Raw genomic sequence first — 26333 nt, 5'->3', positions numbered from 1 at the left:
TCTTCTTTTTGTATGATGTTATAAAGGAGCAATTTTGCTCATGAGCAATGCACTCGAGACAAGCGGGAACAGTGATTAAAGGTGATTACATGGCTTTAACAGAGTGTGAAAAATGTCACGTCTGCTGGCAAGCGTAGAATGAATAAAACATGTGATTCCACTCTTATGTCTCATCGCCACAGTCTTTAAGTCAGAATGTTTCTCCAAATGGAATCCATATGCGTGGTTATGACATCCATTGTACAAGGACACAGTATGTTCTCTTTAAGTCTGAATCCCTTTTAACTGATAAATCAGCATTTGAAACACCTTCTTGGTCTTAAAAGAAACTGCTTCTGCTCCATTTTCCATTGAACAGGTCAGCAGTTACAGTAGTGAGCTCAGTTTATTGGTATTGTCGTGACACAGGTCCAGCTGGCAATGTGTGTGTCTGTATGTGTGTGTGCCTGTGTGTGTGTCTGTGTGTGTGTATTTGCAAAGGTTAGAGGTCACATTTCTCCCACAATTCACAGAAGGGGAGACATTTGTCCACCAAGTAATCATTTCTCTACAATTTTGAAATCCCACATGAAAATACACATCCAAGACTAGTCACACACACAGAGGGGTTAGTGGGTTTTCAGACAGTTGCTCACAAAACCCCAGACTCGACATTCGCTGTGTAAAAAAAAAAAAAGAGACAAAAAACAAACATTCCACAGATGCTTCTGCAGTTGACTGGGTGATGCCTTTATATGGAAACTAGTAAACCCAGGGGGCAGTTAAACTGCCCCTACTTAGCCTGAAACACTAAATAAACACAGTTTGGCGGGTAAAGATGGAGAGGAGAAGATGCAGCTCACATCATAGGCTAGCGGACACCATTGCTCATATGTTGTACATACTAGGAACTAGGAGTCAGAAAAATACATGAAAAGAATTTACACTTCTCTAGTCTCTATTCCATCTACTGCATGTCTCTTCTACACTGTAAAAAAAAATTACAATTTCACAGAAATAAGTGCAATTATGCAGTAGTTTTCTTTTTTTAACTGTACAAAAAGTCCACAAAATTACATTACCTGTTACTTAGATATACCAAACTAATTAAGTTTTAGTTTTTTTTATTTCTTTCCTAGGGCTTCTACAGAATTGTTTGTTTGCATGTTTGCAATCAGTAGTGGCATGTACTCTGTCTGTCTTCCAAAATGAGAGTGTTAAATTTACCAATCTTGAGCTTGTATTACACTTTTTTGAAGTTTTTTCATCATAATAATGTTGAAGAAATCAGTAAAATAACAGTGCTTCTATAAGCCATAATAATATTGTGTATGAGGTCTTTTTTTCAGTTAGTGATATTTTACATAAATTCTATTTATTTATTTAATCAATCTTTTCTATGTTTGTTTTTTTTTTTTTTGCAGTCTATCATCACCTCAAGTTGCAGCAGAAAAAATTGCAGTTTTTAAGGCCAAACTTAGCAAACTCTCCCTGGCAGATAAACCGCACATGTACAGGACCAGCTCACCAGAAGAACAGGAAAGGGACTGAGGACAGGAAACTCTCACAACAATACTAAGTAAACTACTGTGTATAAATATAGAGTACAAAGTCTAGAGTCCAGGATAAACAAAATAGAACAGTTTAATTTTTTTTCTAGAAAAGAAATTTGGGAAGAGAAAGCACCATAAATAATCTTTATGGTGTTTACATGTACTGAACCTCTTCTGTCCCTCCACAGTGCTGAAAATTTCACAGCTGCAATTCAGCCATTTTTTCATAAACAGTCTAGCCGTGAAGACAAACAAAGCGACAAACTACAGGATGTAATGTACATTTGTCAAATCCAGAGATCGATGTTTGGTGATTATCTTGAGATACTGCACCTTGAAGAAGTTCCTGATGGCTGGAATGTGGCTGGCACATTCTGTCCTCCGGTAGTCATCCACGTTTTGGCCGACCTGGGGACAAACACAGGATGTAGACACTTGCATGCATATCATACCTCTCTTTGAGAAAACTAAAAAAAAAGACGTGAGGAAAACAGACTGGGGAACAACAGGATTCATAATGATGTCATAAGACTAACATCTATGGTCTGATGTTCTCCCTGTAGTGTGTGGTGTCATTATGTCAAGATCGAAAGAGCTGCCTCAGGCTTTCAGAAAGAAAGTGTGCATGCCTATAAGCCTGACAAGCGATTTAAAAAGATCTCCAAATTACATGGAATAAGTCACTCCACTATAAGGTAAAGTCATCTACAAGTGATGCAGATTTCAAAACAACTGCCAGTACAGTTTAAACTGGACATTCCAGGAAATTCAGCCTAGTTTGATGGAAAAAAGAAGTCCCCCAGAATCCCCAAATTTTATCACAGGATCTGCAGGTAGCTGCTGATGTCAGAGTGCTGAGTCTACAATCAGAAAGGGACAAATTTGACCTGCGTGTGATGCCATGAAAAAGCCTTTGCTGTCAAAAAAGAACATAAGTTTAAAGCCACAATAAGCATACAGGCAAAGACCAAGCCTTTTAGAATAATGTGTTCTAACAGTAGACATGTGCTATGCAGACCAAAGACACGTTTTCAGCAGAAGGCCCTCATACCAACTGGGAAGTAGGGTGGTGGAAATGTTATGGTTTGGGATTGCTTCGCTGCCTCAGGGACTGGACAGCTTGCAATCATTAATCCAACTATGAATTCTGCATCATATCAAATAGTGCTTGTAGATAATTTGAGGCCATCTGCCTGGAAGCTGAAGTTAAAACAGAAGTGGGCATGGAAGCACGCTACACTACTCAACAAGGAATGGCTCAAAAAGAAGATAATGGAGAGTAATTGTCAAAAATTTGAACCCCAAATCAATTTTGGACAACAATGCATACAAACTTTCTGGTAATAGATATACTAATATTAATTTCTGAGGCTATAAGTGTGAACTTTTTCTACAGATGAGCGGTACATCAGTTGATGATTTTGCTAAATAATTGATTTAAAAAGGCAAATTTTCCGTGAAGTTCCATATGTATCACCTTCCTTTCCCATAATTAGTCAAAATAAGACAATTTCCAAAGTTGCTACTCTTTCTCATGACATCTGAATTAAAGGAACAATAGCATTTAGATATTCTGTCATGTGATTTAAACTTATTTTATACTACAATGACACATTCTGAAAGACAGTTTCCTGATGTCAAATGCCCAATAAGCTTGTGTCAAAACAGGATCATGCAATTTGTATAAGCCAAGTAGCTGAGGGATTTAACCGGTTAGTTAGTGCATAGATTTTTCTGTACGTGACCACATAAGATGTTAAACCCATTATGTGGGCTCTGCAAAATGACTCTGCTCTCTCTAAATGACTGGAAGTCTGCGTGTGTGTTCGTGTGTGGGCCTCCCATTTTCATATATGTATGAATACATATATGTATTTGTATGTATGTACAAAGCATACCTGTGTGTGTGTGTGTGTAGTTTGTGCCGGTATGTGTGCTGTGATAGGCACATGCTTGCATGAGTTAAGCCCGATAAGGCTTCTCCCACTTACCCAGATGATCATAGCAATCCGTGGGGTTCCTGTCTCCGTACTTCCCACTTTGCACAGTCCATATTGAGGCTTGGAGATGTGAAACTTCCCTGCCAGCTCTGCCACACCACCCGCTGTTAGAAAAGAGGCGGAGATGGAGGGAACGCAGGAAGATGGATATTGATGAGCTATAAAGATGAATCTTCTTCTTATAGCAAATTGTTAAAATGTTGCGGTGCAGTATGTTCTATAAACACAAGAGGGCCATGCGAATTCCTTTCAAGCCAAAGTGAAGAAGCTGATGGGTTATATTTTTTTGTGGGCTTGGGTATTTAAATTTGAAAATTTGACAAACATGAAAGTCTACGTTACCTCCTGAGTCAGCCAGTTTGAGCTTGTTGGTGACTCCTTCATATGTAAACAATGCCCTGTGAACATGCAGACACACACACACACACACACACACACACACACACACACACACACACACACACAGGTAAGATACACACAAATGTAGGACAAAGACATTTGCAATGTTGAGTGTTGATGGTTTTGAAATTAACAACTTATGTGACCCCAAAAGTGAAGGCACAATCAAAACTTTAATATTCAAGCTTGAGCATGGGGACAGAAGGATTTCAATATTTCGTTGTGCACATTAGGCACACAGAGATAGCCAGATGTTTTACTGCACATACTGGTACTTTGTCTCAGACATAACAAGCTTCCCTGCAGTGGAAGCATCATTACAATATGCCAACAAAAAAGAATTCTTTTCAACTGTGACACATGCAGCAGTTTTTCCACTTTTTTCCTGTCTGTGTCCCTTCCTGTGCTTGTTCACCAGAGGCCTTCACACAGTGCCTGTGTAAAGCAGGCCAGCATCCTGCAATACAATAACCAACACTCACACTGTTTGCTTCACAGATGCATGGCTCCTCAACGTGAAGTAAACGCAACCAATGCGGCTCACAGCTATGAGCTTTTTGACATTTTGCAGGCGAAAACCTGCCCCACCACACCCTTCAGTCAGACGACTGTCGCTGTGGCAACTCAACAACTCGTACAATGTTTTCATGAGACCACTGAGATATAATGGTGCTCCTCCACACACAGTGATTGATGTGAGATGGAAACAAATCAGTGTTTACATTTGCTTTGTTGAAAAATCTCCAAGACAGAAAGTTATGACTTCATAATCGACCAACGAGAAAAGACAAGCACGATTCTCAATTCTGTTCTCATAAAGCTACACAATGTCCTACCATTGGTTCTGAATCCAAAATGATATTTTCATGCATTTCACATGACATGCCACTAACATAATACTGATTCATACATGTATTTGAAGCTCAACTGTGTCAATGTGTGCGTGGGTGCAGGTGACTTTACAAGTTGGCCTGCTGAGAGATGAATTGTCAGATCTTTATAGGACTGTGTGCGTGTGTGTGTGTGTGTGTGTGTGTGTTTGTGTGCCTTCGTGTGTGTGTGTGTGTGTGTGTGTACAAGTATGTGCCTGTGTCGGACTGTGGGTCAGTGTAAATCTTTCTCTGTAGGACTCCTGGAGGTGTGTCAATAACATCTGGAGCTGAGTAGCAAGAGGCCATGAGCAGTTATTACAATGGGCCAAAGGTGAACGGTGTGTGTGCGTGTGTGTGTGTGTGTGTGTGTGTGTGTGTGTGTGTGTGTGTGTGTGCTTGTGTGTCAGGGCATAGTATCAGTTTAAAATGTTTTGTCCACGATACAAATTGTACAATTTGTTCAAAAAACACAACAGCATACATGCTGACAGAAAGCCAGCTAACTCAGTTTGCATCTCTGAATCACTGTTATTTTTCCCTGATACAACAATTCCGTCTTTGTTCTTTCTCTCCAAAGAACAAAGAACACCAAAAGTCAGTCAGTATGTGAGTGTGTTGAGGACACAATAACCATACTGTGCACCCTATTGAGCAAACTGCATGTTGGTCTGGTGTGTGAGGAGGCAGGCAGGCTGACACTGCCCTTCTTTTATTTTATTTTTTTTCATTGTTCTCATAAAGCTGACAAATGTGACCGAATGTCTATCATGTAACCAAACTAAATCAATTATTTTAAATTCAGATTTCCACAAAATATAATGCAACTTGTGGGAATATTTTCCACAGTTTTTGAGTATTATGTGAGCACTATGTCACCTGCATCATTCACATATCTCAGTGGGGATTAGTCCAGTCACAACAATGATAGAAACAACACATTCTGTTCCCTCATTAGTCTTACCAACTTCCAGAGCTTAGGCATCAAGCCACGTGTACTTATCCTTGTTCCTCTAGCATTCCTAAAGGTTACCACTCGCAAGCAGTCAAGGTCAGAGGTCACAGTGCCTCTGCAGAAGTCTTAATTGCATGTGCAAATTCTCCACCCACAGCGAACAGGCTCGCACATGAGGATACACTGCTGTGGGATGGTCTTTGTTCTGCAACAGCATTCACTACAGTGGACCCTACAATAATCCTATTTTTCAGCATTTTTCTCCCAAAGAGTTTACTTAATTCTTGCCTCAGAAATTAACAAGGGGGTTTACTAATGCAATAATCTTTAAAAAAAAAAAAAAATCAACCACATTTAGAAGTATCTATCTATGAATATCTGTCGTATTGATCTCACTACAAATCTATGAAATAAGGACCAGGACTTGATTCCTTCTGTGAAAATTAGTCTGCTTTCTCATCTACTCTTCCTTGATCAAGGATGCACATGTGAAATGTGTTGGTGCAATGAAATTTTTCAGTTGAATAAACTATTAAGAGGATAAAAGTGCAACCATACACCTTTTTGTACTTCTTCTGAAAGCATCCTTCTATGGACTGCTAATCCATACAATGAGTTTATCTCAAAATTAACTGTATGGTTTAGGAAAACTGGCATTACAGCATTTCTTTGGTTCAGTACACCAAACGATGCAACACCTACTTGTATAAAACAAATGGAATATCGGAAGGCCTGTGAATATTCATAGTCCGGCACATTCTATGTTTTTGAAGCTGTGTTTGTACTACACACAGTAGCTTTGTAGTAGCAGAGGTTAATGTGAAAACCTGTGGTAAACCACTGAATAATTATTGAGATATGCCAGCAGCGTGGTGCAATGAGCACAGAGATAGAGTTCTCCCAACTGAAGGTAAAGGTTCAAGTTCACAAAATGTGTTTTTATTGTGAAAGTGTCCTTGAATAAGACAAAGGCAGTTTCAGGGTCTCTCTTCTGTAGTCGGCCCACGATATGTAACATAACAAGTATGCCAGTCGGATGCCCTTCACACGCCTTTTGTTGTCTACAGGACTTGATTAGTCACTGTAATACCGCAGTAACATACGCAGTTTTAAAAGGAGTACAATTTTCCCTAACTAACAGAGAACACATACTCACACAGACTGATGAGAAAAACAGACTCTCTTGTGTCTCCCAGCCCACCTTTCAAACGTAGCCAGTTATGACCTCAGAGGGAGGGACAGAGAAGAGAAGAGAAGAGAAGAGAAGAGAAGAGAAGAGAAGAGAAGAGAAGAGAAGAGAAGAGAAGAGAAGAGAAGAGAAGAGAAGAGAAGAGAAGAGAAGAGAAGAGAAGAGAAGAGAAGAGAAGAGAAGAGAAGAGAAGAGAAGAGAAATGCGAAACCCAGGGAAGGAGGCCATGATTAAGGGCAATAAGAGGCATGAAAAGGCGTAAGGGTGAAGAAAAGAAAAGAAAGCAGTAATGACGTCACAATCTGAAACAGTACCAACATTTTAAAGTAATTAACAGTAAGGAATGAAGTCTCTGCATCATTACCACAGCCAGCCACTCAGTGCTGCTATAAAATAAACATACAGCTCGTTTTCAAAGTATTCAAGGAGAAATGCATTCATACAGTTTATAAACACAGTGAAGCACACACAGAAAACCACATGCACACACAATGTACTCCACGCCTGAGCCAGTAACAATAGGGATGGTTTGTTTTGGACTACCAGAGCCCCTGTAATACCTCCAAACATGCTACGCTCTACCATTTCAAGATTAACATAACAGAAGCAGATGGTGAGCTGTGCTGGAGAAGGCCCTGTCATCACTTATCCAGGCATTCCACTACACCAAGCTCAAATCTGAACCATTTGAGTGTGGTAATGTGCAGGAAATACTCAAACACAATGTACACACTTCTCCGGTGTTGTAATTTCTAAAGAGACTTGGGGAGATTTTCTTCCCTTGTACTCTCATCCAATTTTTCTGTTATGACGTTCCAAGGGAATGCATTTCATTGTGCTCGTGCTTTGTTATACAATAAGAAAGAGTAAAATGAGCCTATGAATATATTTTGGGCCCAGAACCAATAACCGTTTGTCATATCCATTGTTACCTTCACCAGCCCTACTCTCCCTGTATATTCCGTGGATATGTCAGCTTCATTACTTCTCTAAATTCATTATTCTGACCCCCGCCTTCAACAACAGCATATTTCTTTTCCTCCTACTTTAAATCCTGTAGCACAACATACCTCTGTCACAAACTGAAGCAATATCTCATCCTCATCTTCTCTCCCTCGACTCCACATTTCCTACCCTCTGTGTCTCTCCGACAGGAAGTTCTTGTGAGCTCATAGGTCATTTATTCGTTCCATCTTTGCCAGCAGGGGAGATATGAGAGATTTTTGGTTATGCGCACTGTTACAGTATGATAAACTGTGTATGAATAGAAAGATATGAGAAAATAGCTGGCAGGCTGGGAGCTTTCACCAGGATTCAGTGCCCAGATTAAGCTCTCCATCAGTTCATTATTTCACTCCCTTTTCTCTTGCTCTTCCCTTTCCACATACTGCGCACACACTAATTCTCATCTAAAACATTTGTGAATTTGTCAAATTTCTTGCTTTGGGCTTTCAGATTTGTATTTCATCACCTATTTAGATACCCTATATATTATACACCACTCTTTCTCTTCACTTCTTTTTATATCACATGTTTTCTTCTCCCCTTCCCCCCATCGCTCCCCACTTCTACACTCTTGGCTTGAAGCTGACCTGGGCTCCCAGTTCTATTTTTAGCACGTCTCTCAGTCTACCTCTCGGCCCATGTTGGAGTGGGGAGCCCAGAGACGTCCCCACAGCACACAGCACTCATTTCCGCTCTCCAAACATGGACAAAATAAGTCTAGCCAGACTTGACTGCTGAAAAAGTAGTTCCTCCCTCCTCCGGCCGCCGTGTTGCTCATATAGTGTCCATACAGCGACCCCAGTGGTGCACGCATTCCTCCAACCGTCTGGACTGCAGAAACACATGGAGGTTTATGGGTAGGGGTTCAGAAATTTAAGCAAGAGTGAGTAAGAGAAGGACTGAGAGGTTAATAGAAGAGAAGACGAGGGAAAAGAGAGAGTGGCACTACATGTTTGCAGCTTGTAGAGGCCAACAGAGTGGGAGAGTTTGCTCTGAGACGTTGCATCACTGTAAACATCATGACTCAAAAATGTGGCATGCTAAACCAAAGGCGCACTGGAATTGTAATGAGGTGCAAGATGTTGCTGTTAGAGAGCAAACACACTTACAGTAACGGGAAGCTGTTAGGCTTTATTTCATACAAGTTAAAAAGTACACCCAATTTGGGCCATATAACTGACGTATGAAAACATCATTCATGATCTCCAGTAGTTAAAATGGCATCAGGCCAATCAGTGTTTTTCTCACTGGCCCCTCATTAAGGGATGAAAAATGGATGTAGGCTGCTGCTGAGGGATGGTGTTTATGTGAACATTTCTCACTGCTTATTAAATATCCCACAGCAGAGTGTACACAGATCCGCTAAGGCAGAGCAACAGGGACAGGGATAAACAGACCAAGGAAAGGAGGCAAATGGTGTGCCAGTGTATGTTACAAAGCAAGTTAAAAAGTAAGAAAGAAAACATAGAATGAGGACACAAAGAAATGTAACGTCTCATACTTCTGACTTGCTGCAGAGGACTCAGTCAGGTGCCCTGCAGAGAGCGGGCATTGTAATCACGTAATCCTCCCAAGCCAAGCAATAGGGTCCTTTAATGAGCATTAAGGGATTGAAACATGGCACCAAAGACTCTCAGAGGACAGCTCAAATAAAATTAGTACTAACCGAAATGCAGTTTTACATTTGTTGTATTGCTCATTGCAAATTACTGATGAACTCACACAGCTTAGAGCAGATTCAAAAATTATGTTTGGAAATGTTTGTGGATTCCTGCAATGATGTGAGGTGAACTCTTATTTAAACAAGCCCAATACCTTCTAGCGGTACTATGCTAAAGATAATGCTTAGTAAGGACCTCTCCCACTGAGATAAGATTAAAGTAATGCCAAATGATCCAGGGGAGTGCATAATTACTTGTGCAAGAAAAATAAGCAAAAGAAAACGTCCAGTGCAAAGACACATACGATTAAACTCCAGCCCAACATGTAGTGTCTGTTAACTGTGTCAGAAGTAAAGCTGCTCTGGAAAGGCCGCAGCCAGAGGCTTTGGTTTATGATGTAACCGCAGGCTTCAGCCAGAAACCTTGACCCAATAACCAAATTATCCCAAGTTCCAATCAACAACATTTCCACTGGCCAAACAGACTGCCAGGACACCCTACTGGACACACACCTGACAACAACTTTGCATCAGTCGTGCTTCACATTCAGAAAAGCTTAAAAAAATCATGATCTTCAGCTCGTGACTAATCCTGCCACCCGCAGTGATCTTACCATAATGGCAACAACCACAAACAAGCTTCACCTTTTGCTCCAACAGCAGGTTAGCAGGAAGCTCTGGGATGTGTCATGAATCTACACTAATACTAAATTGACAGAATTAAAAAAAATCTTTACCCATGTGAAGTTCTGCAAATTAACTAATGCAATCTATAATGCTTGAAGCAATAACATAAAAGTATCACTCAAAGTGCAAAACTTAAATAAGAATCAGAAATACACACACACACACACACACACACACACACACACACACATATATATACACACAATTAATTTTTTTATTTTTTATTCTTACTCTATCCAATGAAAAACTACCAATCAGGTAAACTTCATGGCTTCGGTGAGGGATGGAAAAACCACTGTTTCCTTTGCATGCTGCATGCTTCAAATACTTCTGGAAAGTGTGTCAGTGTGACTACAAGATACTGAGACATTCTTGCGTGAAATTATGACCTCATGTCAGTTCAAAGTTACAACCTGTCTTTTTTCTTAGGTGCTGTGTCCTCTCTGATCTAGCTTTGGCTCTTGTTGAAAAAAAACTAAATAGAAAATCGTACCCAGATGTTATTTTTGCACATGTACTGTATGTACTGAGTAGGCAAATGAAAGTAAAATGTACTCGTCACTGTGAAAGCATCTGTTTGTTTCTGATTATAAATCCTGGATAACTCCACTTTTAACAACAGCTGTGCAAATTTAAATTGTAAGCGGGTTGCTTATTTGACCTATAAAAGAACATGTCCAGATCCACCCTGTGAGTAACACTGACTGATCTGTATAATATTTGACAGGGTGGAGGACAAATCAGACTCCCCTGGAGACTATTACAGAGTACTGAAACTATTTGGCCAGGAGAGAATGGTAAATAGTGGGAGAAATGACAGAGGCAATGAAGAAAATGATAAGAAAAAAACAGAAAGTGTAGCAAAAATAAATGTAGGAAAACTTGGGTAAAAAAGGTAAACAACAGACTGCACACAATATCAGGCGGTGGAGCTGAGGGGCAGAGGGAGAGACTGCATGGAATGCTGCAAGGAGGAGGGGAGGGAAGAACAATTTGGGCTCTCAGCGAAACACGGAGCCAGAGAAATTTAGAATATGACAAACTAAACAAATAAGTAATTAAATCGGTGCCAAGGACCAGTGAAAGAAAACAGCCCTCCCTGTGCTGAGCCAGATGGAAAAGAGCGGGGGACTAACAAAGAAAGACAAAAAGTGGGCTGCTGTGCAGAAGATGACAATTCAAAGTGTCCTGAAACAACAAACAGAGAACAGACAAGACACATCATTATCACTACCACTATGGAAGGACAGATATAAACAGTAGCGAGCAGCATTGTGTTATCAGGTGATGAATCGTCAGGTAGTGTGTGGACACCAGCTGATCTCGTGTTACAGCCTGAAGTTAATCCACAGACAACATTACAGTCACTGTGCAAGCAGAGCTGCTCACGTTCTAATTACTTAACTATAGCATTCCTCTCTGTGTAAGATAATCCCATTTTTCAAGGAAGGTCAGTGTAGTGCAGGTGTTTGTGTCTATCTGTTTCAGCATATTTTGTCTAAGTACAGAACGTAAGAACAGTATTTATTGCCATAATTTGACGTCTTGCACTAAAACAATGAACAGTAAGATCCCAGCTCAAATAAACCAGTTTCAAACAGATTCAGACAAACAGTATGTTTCCCTTGAAGGCCAAATGAGAGTGTAGAGTTAAAATGACCTAAAGTTATGATGTCTTTCCATATGCATATTCTTTGACATCCCATTTTCATTCCTAAGGCGTAAAATACTGCTTCTTTGCCAAAGCATCATGCATCTCAAAGATACACACAAGGTGTATTTTGGCATCGGTTTCGTCTGCATCAATATTCGACGCAGACATACGGGTGATTTTCCAATTTATGAGAGCTTAACAAGGAGGCTAGAGGTGTGAAGAAGGCTTAAATCACACGACCTTCACCCAAGAGACTGAGATTTGTGTCCCGTGTCTGACCCTTATTTTTTTCCACTTTGTTTCATTGTATTCTGTGGCTTAAGTCTCATTTTAACTTGCTGTTTTTGGCTGAAATACAAGATTTCACAACAACCACCACATGCTACATTGTAATGTTCTCCTTGCCTGAAAAGTAGCAACAGTGATGACATCAGCTGAGGATATCTGACCATAGACTCGTGGTGTATATATCTGTGTTCACAAACATTTAGATGTCTATCAGGCTGGCTTGCAAGTTGAAAAATTACGCTAAAGTGTGCCCAAACACTTCAGGTTAATGCGAGGGTGAAATCTGTGTTTGGGGTTTCTCAGAAGATGGGTGTGTGAAGTTCAATGCCAAAAGGGTGTGTGCTTAAAGAATGATGGGACACACGGGGGGTGCATATATTCAGGTTGGACAAAATCCACTCAAAGGCAGGGTTCACACTGTGGAAAACGATGAGGAGCACTAGGGCATGGAGAAAGGTATAAACAGGGAGGCTAAGAGGGGCATGTTAAACAATGGCTCACAATGGGAAACAGCCAGAGTGTACTGGAGGTTTCCAAGGGGGCAGTGGAGTATGTGGTTAATGGGGGCAAGAGTTTTGATGAAAGTAATACAGGGGAGTTGTCATGGGTCTCTATGGGGTAAATTGTTATGACTTAGGGAAGTATATGGTTTGTTTGGAGAGCTATAGGGGAGTGAATGGGAACTGAATTTATTTTCCTGCACCTGACATGGGGAGGGGAGAGGAGAGGAGAGGAGAGGAGAGGAGAGGAGAGGAGAGGAGAGGAGAGGAGAGGAGAGGAGAGGAGAGGAGAGGAGAGGAGAGGAGAGGAGAGGAGAGGAGAGGAGAGGAGAGGAGAGGAGAGGAGAGGAGAGGAGAGGAGAGGATGCCGATAAATCCTCTAAAATCATGGCCCGCTGGGATCTTCCTGGCATTTCCTGTTCGTGATGTCCCACACTGCCACACAAACACATATGTACAGACACACACACACACAGGAACAGCCTCCCCTCTCGGTATCAAAGTTATTATGGGACCACTAAAAACATGATGGCATCTTATCTTCAACCATTTCCTTCGGTTAAACAAAGCAAACTCTCAAGTATTACATATCCACTTAGGCCTTATTTGGCCCGTCTTCTCTGCAGCCTCTCTTAATGCTTTGATCCTTTCTTCACTCCTCTTCACCCCTTCACCTGTCCTCTCATCTTCCCCTTTTCTTCCCTTCTATCACTCCCCCAAGTTCTATCATTTGCAGTTTTTGCATTTCAAAAACCTCTTGTCCGGGCGGCCCTGTTGAACTTGCTTTGGCTCCACAACGATTCTTTCTCTTTCCTCTCACATATTGTCCTTTCTCATCTACTTATTCCTCTATATTTCTTACCAAGTGTCCTTGTCCATTTATCCACAGACCCTTCCCAGCATCCTCAGTCCCTCTCCACTCATCTCCCTCAATTCATTCAACCTCTCTTAGCAAACAACCTAGCTTTCCCACCAGGGTCGTCAGGACAACAGGACGGCCTCCGACTCTCTTCGAGGACCCACGACCCAATCCTACTACCGGCAAGTGAACAAACATGGCTGGAGAAAGGCAAGTGGAGTTCCCAGTTGAGTTTACTCTCAGAATGTCATGATTATAACCTCTCTGGTGAACAGGGCTTATAATATCTTGCACAGTCTGGACAGCTACAGGAATGAGAGAGGGGAGTGTCTTTATTGATTTGGCCCAGTGTGCATGTGTATATGTATGTGCATGTGTTAGTGCTCAACTTCGCTTGTGTCTGATGATCTCATAATTGTGTAATTAAAAGCAAAATGGCAATAAATACGCTATTGTCTGTCAAGCACTTCGTGGTGTCAGACACTGCTTGTGTTATGCTTGGCACAAAATGAGCCACAGCAACACATTACATGACAAAATGTTTCAGCATGCCCTTGGTTACTTCCTTTCCCAACATTCATTCAGGCTCTTTATTCTCATGACTTTGGATAATCCAGATGCCAAAGAGAAGCAATGAACTTTAGAACACTAGACTTAAAAGCACAGAAACAATGTGATATCTTTAACTTCTCCAACAAAGATGTATAAGAGAGAACCTTTATTTGATTTCGTGCTAGCACCAGTGTTTCTTTAAGTTACTTCTTCAGGATCGTAACAGCATGTAGGTCACTCTCATATCTATTGGTGAGTTTCAAAGGTTTCGATAAACAGATTAAATCCTTGTCAAACACTACAGCTCAATGACACATAAACATCAGTCAATATATGCAATATATGTCATGTAAGTAATGCATGTCTCTGATATCATCTTGTTGCTCAGACATCCCCTAGAAGTGCCTCCACTGAGCTTAGGACACACACACAATGGAATACATCGCACACACTGTATTTATCCTCTTGCCAATGTTTGAAGAAACACTACAATACAGATGTTTTAGACAGCTATCTGACACACCCTTGAAAATACCACTCTGTCTGTGACAGTCAGGGCTCAATAGTTAGATTGCACAAGCAGGTCCTCTTAATGTGGGTTCTACTTTTCATTGCATTTGCAAAAATCTCATCAAGTTCCGCAAAGATATAGATTTCCAGTAGACTTTCTCAGTCTTTATCTTGAACTGCAAAGGGAAACAATAATGTATTTGTGGAGTCCAATCCTGTAGGCAGAAAAAAGAAAGATTTCCAGCGGAAACAATGTGCGAAGGGCATCTGCATTCAGAGCAACAGAACTGAGGCTCTTGAATAAACAAAAGAGGGATTTGATAGAAAGGTCAGGTGTAAGGAGGACTGCCAAAATACTTTGAGGATTATTGTTTGCAATGATCTTTATAAAAGCTTTCACTGCAATAAAAACAGAGATGCCACAGCTGCAGGAAACGATATCTTTTTTAAGGTAGCAGCAGCTCTTTACTTTGTTCCTGATGGACAATCGACACCACCGGGAATAACAGCACAGCAGTGCCCCAAAGTCATGAAACATTAATTACCAACCTTTTGCATCTTCGGCAGGGCAGTTACAAGTCACACACGGACATGGTGTCAATTTGTGGTCCTCCACCCAACAGTTTGCACGCTGAGGGACCCACACATACAGACACATACAAACATAATACACACATACTGCATAACCTTCTGCAGTCATGTCTCATCATGCCTAAAACCTACCATTACCCTGCACCTTCATCTTGGACCCCAGATGATTCTAAACAATATTTAAGGGAGTAGTAAGCAGTTGTTTAGTGATAACTGCTCAAATCATTCTCTAAGTTCATCTAAACAGAGATACATATAACAGCCATTACAGCTATCATTGTCATCATCTTTCAACATGCCACCCACAGACCTGCTCACACAGGCAGCCAGGCAAGCTGAGGGATGTTTTTTTGCAGAGGGTACAACCTACACAGTGCAGAGAATTTTGTAATCTTTTAAACAACTTTAAAAGCCTTCATTTAACCTGCATACATGTGTGCAATAATAGGACATTTGTGCACTTAATCATTGTGCTAATGTCACTCAAAAAACTCTTCAATGGATGAAGTACCACTCTGATCGTCCTAAGTTAGAGCTCAAGTGCTCTAGTGTCCAGCCAAGGAACCACTCTAGTTGGGTCAAGTTCTGCCAAAGTACCAAAACGGGTGCTACAAGGTTTTCATGGCAAAAATAAGGAACAGGATGCTGGCTTGTTTAGAAATCAGCAGTGGTCTATATCACAGAGGCAGCTACTGCAAGTCAACATACAGGAAGCAAATCTAGAGACAGCATGACAGACAGGCAGAGAGACAGAGAGAGAGGCCTGGCACTAGTTCAGTGTACCCGTTCTTTGACTTCTCATTCTGCAATTTATATGAAGGATCAATCAAACGTGTCCTGTTATCATTCAGCCTGATACCAACACTTTCTGCAGCCTTTGAAGTTTTATCCTGAACAGCAAGAGGAAACCAACCAGACTGCTTGGTTTCCTTCAGTGGGATTCCACAGTAAGGTGATCAGTAGGATCATAGAAAGCTGCAACAACCTTTCTCAACCTAGATGAGGATTACACAACACATTGTGTGTCAAAAAAGCATGCATTAATATGCTTCAGGGTGTTTTTAGACAGGTGGGCCTTTGTGGATAATTAAGGAACTGATCAAAAAGCAGAACCTGTGCACAGAAGTTTAGACAATGGGCAGCTTATCAATAACGGAATGATGATAATGGTTGTCTCTTTACAAGAAAGATAGCTGACTTGCTGTACCTGCACATATAGTCCCCCTCCAGGGTCAGGAATTACTGTACACCTCTAAACAGACCAAAGCACTCAAGCATGTGCATCTACACATGCATTTTGTCTTCCTCACTCCTATCCTCTCTCCACACCCACAGGTGTATTCCATCCAGCATGTAACTTTAGACCCAGGGACTTTTAAGGTATCAGTTAATCATGCATGAGCCTGTGGAAATTCTGGCAAGTAGGAGCAACACAAACACCCCAGGCCTGTGCCGAATAATGGCTCCTTCATTTATCATCAACAGGAGAGTCCCTTCACAGGAGATCAGAGGCCTGGAGTGGAGGGATAATGTGTTGTGTCTTCAATGAAAATGGGTAAGATTGATTATGTAAGTTTCCCGCTGACTGTCAACACCTAAAAATATATATAAATGAAAATAATATGAAAACATTTCCAGGTAATTAATGAATTCATAAGGTTGAATGGCATCTTGTATATTTTCCAGCAGTTTACAACCAGCACAAAAACAGCTGCTTGGCTATCACTTAAAAAGGAAAATAAGGAAATAAGAAATAAGGTGGATGCCTTTCAAAAATAAGTGTTGGTAGAGGGTAATTTCCATTTTAAAAAAAGCTTAAACTGAAACACTATATCTGTAATTCTGTGATCATTACCATTTGATGACAGATCACATGGCAGCTGCACTTCTGCCAAAGTGAGATCACAATGAAGCTTCGCATCACTCAACAGGAAGTTCTTTCAAATCAGTGAGGAACTTTTAGCAATAGCAGCAATTATATCACAGTATATAACACCTGAATAACACACAGTGCCTATAAAAGTATACATCCCCTTTGGAACTTTTCCCCTTTTATTGCTTTTCAACATTGAATCGTGGTCAATGTAATATGGCTTTTTTGATGCAAATTTAAAAAGTGTGATGTCAAAGTGAAAACAGATTTATATTAAGTAATGTCATTTAATTACAAATATAAAATATAAAACAAGTGATTGCTTAAGTATTCACCCCCTTCAAGTCAGTATTTAGTAGATGCAGGTCTCAGTCAGCCTTGCACATCCAGACACTGCAAGTTTGCACCATTTGTTTGCAAAACTGCTCAATCTCTGTTAGGCTGCATTGGGACTCACAAGAAAACAGCTCTTTTCGAGTCCAGCCACAAGTTCTCATCTTGATTGATGTCCAGACTCTTACTCTGCGACTCAAGAACGTTCACTTTGTTGTCTTTAAATCATTTCTTTGTAGCTTTGGCTGCATGTTTCGGGTCTTGGTCTTGCTGGAAAACAAATCTTGTTGTATTTCGCAGGTCTCCTGGGTACTGCATCAGGTTGTTCTCCAGCATTTTTTTATACTTTGTTATATTAATTGATCCCTTTACCTTCCACTCCTACCAGAGCCTGCTTCTGAGAAGCATCTCCACATCATGATACTGCCACCACCATGCTTCATGGTACGGATGGTTTGTTTGTGATTATGTGCAGTGTTTGGTGTCTGATGGCCAACAAGTTAAATTTTTGTCTCATCAAACCAAAGAACCCTTTTCCGGTTGACTTAAGAGTCACACACATGGCTTTTGGTGAACTCTAGTTGAAATATAATATCACTTTTTTCACAGTGATTTTTTCTCCTTGTCACACTCCCATAAAGCTTTGGCTGGTGAGGACAGGCAAAATTCGTTTTATGTACAGTCTCTCCCACCTCAGTTGCTGAAGTTTGTACTCACTCAGAGGCGATATGGGGCCTTGTTTGCCTCCCTCATGAGTCTCTTTCTTGCACATTAGGTTTTTGAGGACAGCCTACTCTGGGTAGATTTACATATGAGCCATATTACTTCCATTCCATAATGATGGATTTAAATGTACTCCAACAGATATTCAGTGACTTGGAAATGTTCTTGTATCCATTCTCTGATTTAAACTTTAAAATAACTTTTCCTGGAGTTGCTTGGCATTTTCTTTTGCCTTCAAGATGCAGTTACAGCCATGAGTACTGATTCACCAGTGACTGGACCTTCCAGATACAGGTGTCTTTATACTACAATCACTTGAGACACAGTCACTGCACTCAAATGATCTCCATTTCACTTGACGTGTGATATCTGGCACTAAGTGGCTGCACTTGTGTTGAATTAGGTCAGTCACTTTAAAGCGAGTAAATACATATGCAGCCACTTATTTAACATTTCATATTTTTGAATAATTGACATTACTTTATAGAAATTTGTTGTTACTTGGACATGAAAGAGTCTCCAAGGTCGGTTAATACTTTTTCATAGGCAGTGTATGATTTGTGAATAAGTGTATATGAAATATCTGACCTAAGTTCAGACATAGACATTTAACTAGGTCAGCCTTTGTATTGTAACAACTTGCATGGTGAAATAATACAGATTCTTTATTTTATTTTTTTAATCAAGGCTAAGTCAAGACCAAACTGATTGATGTACAAAAATTCTACGTAAACTGAATCACTTTGTTGCTAAAATGAAATCAGATATTTACTTAATGTGTCAGAACCTGACTACAGTAATCCCTACAAGATAGCACATACCACAAGCACAGCACAAAGCATCAAACTGTGGCCTGGGAGAAAGAGGTCTGTGAAGCAGTTGTGTTCAGCTTCTCCATGGGGTTCACAGATGTCTAGATACAGGCTACACCCATTCTGACGAACTGCTCCACATCTCAGTAGGAATTCCTATCTGATATGCTTTGCAAAGCTGAAACAATTCTGTAAACATTCTTCTAAACCTACCCACACCCCTCCTTTCTTTAACATGCTTGGCTAGTCTGGTGCTGTGGTGTATTTGTTACTTGGCAGGAGGACACCCCCTGGTAATTCCTGCTGCTTTGCTCATATTTACTGCCTCAAAAGTGCTACAACTACAACTTGTACTTGTTGTTTTGTCAAAGAATGACAAGTAAATTACATAAATCTTGATTTCTTTTGTGAAGAATTACAGATGATGACTTCACAGAGGGTTACACTTTGTCGCTGGGAACATGCATTTTTTACTGTTTTTCTATCTTTCTGTCTGTTAATACACACATAGCACATGCACACAGTACAAGTCTCCAGCCTTGCAGCAACACACTTTGTAGTCCTCAGTGGTCTGGGAGACTAAGCAGAGACCTCCAAGGCGGTATGTTGAGCAGAGAGTTCTGAATGAGGGATGCATTGAAATTGCTCCTTTTTTCTTAAGAGTCTCACCCACAAAGGGTCTGTTTCCCATTCAGGACACAAGGTCATTAGATAATACACACAGGGACCTCAAGGCCACACAGTGGGGGCAGGATCCTTCAACAAAACAAGCCTCCTATCCCTCCCCATGCAAACTTCTCAACAGCCACAACTGACTATAATAGTCTCTGCAGGATGCATGAGCACATCAAATATACTGACATGCAAACTCACACGCAAGCACACAAAATCCCACCAACACACATGCACTCACTGTGGGGGAGGCTGTCTCAGTAGTTTGACAGTGGGAACCATGACATCACCGTGTCCCCCTTCCATCGCTCTATTCAGTCACAGCAGACTTATTTATCCTTCTAAAATGTGGTCAAAGAATGCCAAGGGATGTCTTTGTCGCTTTCTCTCTCTGTCTTGCTTTCTTTTTCTCTTTTTCCCTCTCTTGTATCCACATTCTATCTATATATATGCATCAGCACATGGTTGTGTGATTGTTTGAAAAGCAGCTGTTTGTCTGGCACCAGAGCCGTATTTGTTGTTATTTTAAACTTAAGGGAAATACTCTAAAAATGAGGAATTGCTGGATCAGGAAAGTGTCAGTACGAAGCTGTTGCCATGGGATAAAAACTCCACAGTGATACTGAACATGGAAATTTTAAGAGATTTTCCAAATGTGAGAGAGACTGGAAACTGAGCAAGTTCTGCCTGATGGGGATTGTCTTTCCACTCCATTCAAGAAGATGTCAGATTTCAGCTTGTCAAGGTTAACTCGGTGCATTGAATCTCATTTCCTGAATGACGCCATTAGCTCAAAACTGAACTCAGGAAGAAGGTAGGAGGAGAGTGGGCAGGGAAAGCTGGTGGAAGAGAGGGATGTGAGGCAGAGGAAGATGAAACAGAGTGAGAGAATCAGTCCATTACTTACAAATGAGTGTGTGGGCCTTGGGATATTTTTCTAAACTATAACTTCATCAGTTGAGATCAAGAAAGGGGTCAAGGTACATTTTATTCTCTCTGTATTAGATGAGTAGAGCGAATAACAACACTTTTGTAACTGCAGATGACAATACCACACACACACACACACACACACACACACACACTATAAGGGAAGAGGAAATGGAGGAAGAAGATTACACAGGCAGATTGGTATTGTTTGGAAATGATGGAGATCACCATAGTGACAGACCAGCCAAACCAAGTGACAATAGGACAGAATGAGCCATGTGTTTGGTGCTCAAGTTACACCATGACAAGGTCTCACATATGCCTGAGCAGAATTAATGAAATGAATAATTTCAAGTTTCCATATGTCAAAAAACATTAAGTGTTTAAATACAGATTTTAAAAGAAGCTCTTCTTAAAATACTTGATTGTATGTGCATAAACTTGAACTGTAGTTTGAAGGCTGGTATTTGTTTCACAGACAGTTCTTTACAGGTGATCTTTAATGTTTCTTCCCAAACAACCTCCGCTTAGAAATCGCTATGTTATTTAATGTCATTGTTCAGACATGTGGATGACACTCGAGCACGCAACGCCGTCTGTCAGACTGAAGGGCCTCTCCCTGAAAGACAATCCGCTGTCAAAGATCAGCACATCTGCCGAAACATGATCCGATGAAGCCTCCCAAATCCTGGGGGAGAATAGCAGAGTCACGGAGCGGCAGGGCCCCGGTGAGGGCAGCGGGCTGCCGGCCAGGTGCTGCGCTCTGAGCCGCGCCAGCCGCCTGGCGTGCGTCATGGACAGCAACTAAAAGTGCATCCCTACAAAACCGTACATTTATCATTACGGGGATTGCAAATATAGCCCAAGTTACTTGCTGCCTCTGTGGTAGCCACCATATCCCTCACTGGATTAATTGAAATCAAGCCTCTGCTTACGCAACTGCCATTCTGGTAATGCGTAAAAGACTCATTCGGTAAAACAAGATGGAGAACACAAAAGTTTTTGGTAAAGTACTGATTCTGCTTGCGTTCGTTAGTGTTTCCTTATAATGGCGCAGGATTATAAAGCTTACATTTAATCTAAAGTGTTATGATAAACAGAAATGAGGTTTTGCTGTTGCAGGTAGATGCAATATTGCGAGTGTTACCAGTTGGTGGAGGAGCGGGGGTTGAGGATGTCCTCTTTGGCCGTGAGCAGCGACAGGCTGTAGGTATCAAGGTTGACCGTTGGCGTGCTCATGATGGCTAAAGTTTCCAGACCACTCCCGCAGCTTCTCTTTTCACAGGTCCCGATGGGTTTCGGGGTCGGAGTATCTGCTGGAAAACAGCCACAGCGGGAACAGCCTACTGATGGTCGGCCAAGAAAGCTGCAGGAAAAGTACACAGGTTCATGCAATGGTGGGCTTTAGGTCCGAATTGGAGCGATCTGTGCAGGGCGCTGCGCACTCACAGCGTGGAGGAGACTGTGACTGCACTCTGGTCTTTGTGCCGCTGGGTAGAATAAGTTTTCAGTAAAAAGCCCCACCTCCCGTTGAGAGAGTGGAAAGCATAATGACTTCGCTAGCTGGGTCACTTGGAGTAAAAGTGTTCACAGCGCAGCACAGCCGCTCAGCAACAAGTAGTGATTATATTAAAAAAAACTCATTTCCTCCACTAATGTTCATTGGATAACCTTTGTCTTCTAACAGAACTTGAGTGCTCTTCACTTGCCTCATGCGGAAATCAATAGACATTTAAAGGAGAGCAGAGACGTTACTGCACCACATCTCCACATAATAATAGCACATGAATGATAACTGGGGGCCCACATCATGGAACAATCCTCTAACATTAACGGAGTATTTTTGAAAATTCTGGCAAAATTATTGATGACAAGGCTTTGTCATCAATTGCTTTAATTGGATCCTGGAGAAACGTTCTCTCATCTTGTCTGCACTACTGTTGTATGTACAGCTAAATGACAAAGCTTGATTTGCTTTTGATTTGGTTTTGTTCGAAGAAAATAAAACCTGAATAGGAATTGTTGGTTTCCTTTAGAGGAGATACGGGGGCAGTGTGGCACCTTTGGATCTGTCAGTCTCTCTTTGTGTCTTTTTTGTCGTTGAATCAGCCCCCACTGGCCCTTGGCAGACTCCAGAGAGAGCATTTACAGTGCAGGCAATCTCTCAGCAAGCCAAAAAAGGGCCAGTTTCATGGGAACTGAGTCTGAAGTGGGCAACACATAAAAAAAAATAAAAAATAAAAAAACAGGGAAGGCTGCTTCAGTGTTTAAGAATGGCTGGGGGTCTGTTCAACTGCTGTCCAACAGTGACAATTTAACACACACAAACTGACCACACACTCACACAAACGCTGCCATGCATTCATGCACAAGCTCACTCAAGACCTCTGTGCACTTTCTCCAGACCTGCAAACACATTCATGTGCACTCTATGACACTGGCGCACTGGTGTTTGCCTGTGGGTCAGTGGCACAAGGGTTTAAGATTGTTGGATTATGGAAACGTTCCTAAGCGCTCTAATTTACTTAGCAGCCATTCTTAGATAATCCAGGATAGATGCAGAGGATAAAAGTTACAGGTTTCTATATTCTGATCCGTCAGGCTCAGGTAGGATTTGTCTACATGAAATTTGACTTAAGATCACTTTTCCTAGCATTTAATACGGTGTGCCATGCTATTCACTGCTAAGGTTTGATCTGGAAACAGTTCACAATGGCTGAGTAATCCTCTGGTGGATGCTGGATTGACACAGATAGCCAATGCAATCACTCATGAAAAAAACATTGTCGATCGGAGAGTTTCTATTTTCATCTTTGTATTCCTCCTCCTCGGGTACCTTTTTCACTATCAGGTTTGCAGCTGTTTAGAAATAAATTTATACGCCTACACTGCAAATTTGTTTTTTAATCACTTAACACTTTCTGTATTTTGATTAGAGCATTGCCATGACTTAAATAAGAAATGAAACTGTGACAAAAATCTGACATACTCTGCAACTGTGAAGCCCACATCTGGTAAACCCTTACTGTAAGTCATGTGAAAAATGTTGTATGAGCAAGCATGCAGCACACTCCAACTCTGCTGTTATGGCTCGGAGCTCGCATGCCACAAGGACCAGGGCCATGACATCCCCATACCACTATTATTCTTACAACTTCCTGCTATTAGGGGCTCTTCTGCCCTTCCAGTCTTTCAGACCTTCACTGTGGATGTGAGCTGCAATACTGTTATGCTCCACTTCAGAGGACTTTGGCATTTCCTGTGGTGGGGTGCGGTGGCAGCTGTTGTTGGAGATGGGGTCTAAATGTGGGAGTGATTGTGTGTCCAGTGGGGATTTGGATGCGTGTGTGTGTATGTGTGGGCTAATGGGGATTTTCTCCTCATTTACGGAAACGTCTTCTCCAGTTGTGATAGGCTTTTTGTTCAGTTTCCTGCCTTCCTGACATAGTCTAAACTAATATTATGAGTGTGGGTGATGTAGTGCTGACTGGCCACGTCACATGCAACTTCCTGTAAGAGTTTCCCATGTTCCTCTTAAATTCAGACTCAATTCATGGACATGTTTGTCTCCTTGAAAATTCAGTAACTGTTAAGGAAATTATACATATGACCGTTCCATCAGCTTATGATGGGTGGTATTGCATAACTCATAACTCATGAATCATAATCTCCCTCTGAATTGACAAAATAAACTTCTGCCCCTAAACATATATCTCCAAATCTTCCCAAAGGCTTGAATGTCAGTTTTATGTATGCTCAGACCTGATGGGTGGTGTTAAAAGTTCAGTATTTGGAGGTCAGAGGTCACAGCTTGAGTTTGTCCTCCTGTTTTGCTTTACCTCGCTAATAATATGTTTTCCAGGGCTCCTCTCTGCACACTTTGACAGGCCAGGACCTCCCCGCCTACTTAGCGTGTGCTGTCATATTTATGTGTGTATGAACAGATGCAACGGTTGTAATCTTCTGTTCACGTTGTCATAAATACAGCCCTTTGCTATGACATTATCCCATCGTGTCATGAATTCACTGTTTTACAGTATGAGCTGCTGGAATGTGTTTTAAGAGCCTTTCACGCTAGCTGTATTTCACACAAGTCCGACCTTGCTATATAATACAGGCCAATAGAAGAGAAACACACCTCAGAAGCTGCATAGCAGTTACAGTTTCGTAATTTACCCAAAAGATCTCTGTGTTGTAAGTTACATTCATGTGTGTCATTAACAGTCAAAGCAGACAGGATTCCTGGGATTTATGTGAGATTTAACTCTAACTGAAGGCCAAGATCCATTTGCATTGCCATTTTTAGGAAGGTGTGTTTTTGTCTGATGAATGCTTCACAACTATGCAGTCACTGCGCATGTAGGCTAAGCACTTGTGTATGCAAGAAAAATTGTATAATCAATTTAGTGTTGCACATGTAAGCAATTTACTAAATTCAATCAATCAAGTGCCATGCCATTCAGCGTAGGCGGTCATTTCTCTCCAGCTCCTCCGATCTTTTGCTCTCTGAATTGTGACTGTTGCTCGTTCCATGTGTAGCCATGATGGAAGTCCATCTGTCATTTTTACTAAATTATTATGTTATTATATCACTTTTTTATTTGACTTTATCATCTCTACCTCACCTCCTGTCATTGCAGTGCATAGCACAGATGAGGAGTCATGCTATTGCTTTTGTGGTGGTACATGTAGATAATGAAGTGGAAGCGGGAGAGGCTCTGGAACTTGAATGGAAGTCCCACTAGTCACAAGTGATATGCCAGTAGTGTACAAGCATTAATCAGACAGTTGAGCTCACTAATTTATCAGCTGGGGGCCCAAAAACACCATGATAAACCCTTGAAATACAATGGAGGTCAATTGAGGTGCCAGACAGGCACGCTAAGGGAAGGAAACATCAGAGATATGTAGCAAAGTTGGAACCTTGTTATACAGAGGCAGAGAAAGAAAAGACAGCAGATATTGCATAGACAAGCATACCTTTTGCATGTGTGTAAGAGAGACAGAGAAAAGGAGAACTGCTTTGAATGTGCGTGTCTTCTCATCAGGCTTCCAGGTGAGGTCACTGCTTAGCTATGCGCTTTCACAACAACTGTGAGATATCTTTCCCTTGGGCCTCAGTGCGTACGCAAGCAAAGAGTGCTCATGCGAGTGTCTATGTGCACGTATGTGTTAGGTGCAATTTCAAATCACATTCTCACCTCTGTAAAGACAATAAAACTGGATTTTTCAGATTAGCGCTCCCTTTTCTATTCATTCTGTCTCACGAGAAATGAATAAACATAAGCTTTTGGATTCCTCGTTGTTTCAAGTTTGCCTCTCTTCGGTGAAATACGACAAACTCAAAGAAATGGCAATGTTATGCAGAAATAAAAGGGGACTGCATTTTTTTTTTTCTAAACAAGATCTCTGTGCCTTCTTTTCCAATATAAAATAGTCTTTAAATTAGATCATGGTGTCAGCATGATGAAGTATTCATAAACTTTGCTTTGAGAGGCCCTGATTTAGAGACAAGTACATGTGTGCGTAGGCTTTGGAGGCAGTTTTGTTTATGGAGCAGACCCTGGGGAGGTCTAGATCAACATCATGTAAATGAAACACGCTTTGAGGATGGTGAAATATGCAGAGGAATGTACTGCCGCTCAACCTGTGGACCTTATTTGTATATTTGGTATTACTAGCTTGTCCACTTTTAAAGAAATATCACGTCTATTTGAGAGGGCATGTTAAGGACAGCCTT

At 41.2% G+C, this 26333-nt stretch overlaps 1 protein-coding gene across 1 annotated transcript in view; it reads right to left on the bottom strand.

Moving 5' to 3' along the window:
• Positions 1-22090, bottom strand: part of si:dkey-40c11.2 (drebrin-like protein A) — a 32406-nt gene extending 10316 nt beyond the window's left edge. Inside the window, exons 1-4 of the mRNA XM_023261075.3 lie at positions 21741-22090; positions 3875-3930; positions 3524-3636; positions 1866-1940 (exon numbers count right to left, since the gene is read on the bottom strand). Coding sequence (XP_023116843.2) covers positions 1866-1940; positions 3524-3636; positions 3875-3930; positions 21741-21832 — 336 coding nt within the window. The 5' untranslated portion in view covers positions 21833-22090. The remainder of the gene's footprint in view (positions 1-1865; positions 1941-3523; positions 3637-3874; positions 3931-21740) is intronic.
• Positions 22091-26333: the final 4243 nt, after the last annotated feature.

Source organism: Amphiprion ocellaris, chromosome 6 (assembly GCF_022539595.1).
Source record: "Amphiprion ocellaris isolate individual 3 ecotype Okinawa chromosome 6, ASM2253959v1, whole genome shotgun sequence".
NCBI classification, from domain to species: domain Eukaryota; kingdom Metazoa; phylum Chordata; class Actinopteri; family Pomacentridae; genus Amphiprion; species Amphiprion ocellaris.
The sequence above is the reverse complement of the archived record's forward strand: the minus strand, read 5'-3'. Positions and strand labels throughout refer to the sequence as shown.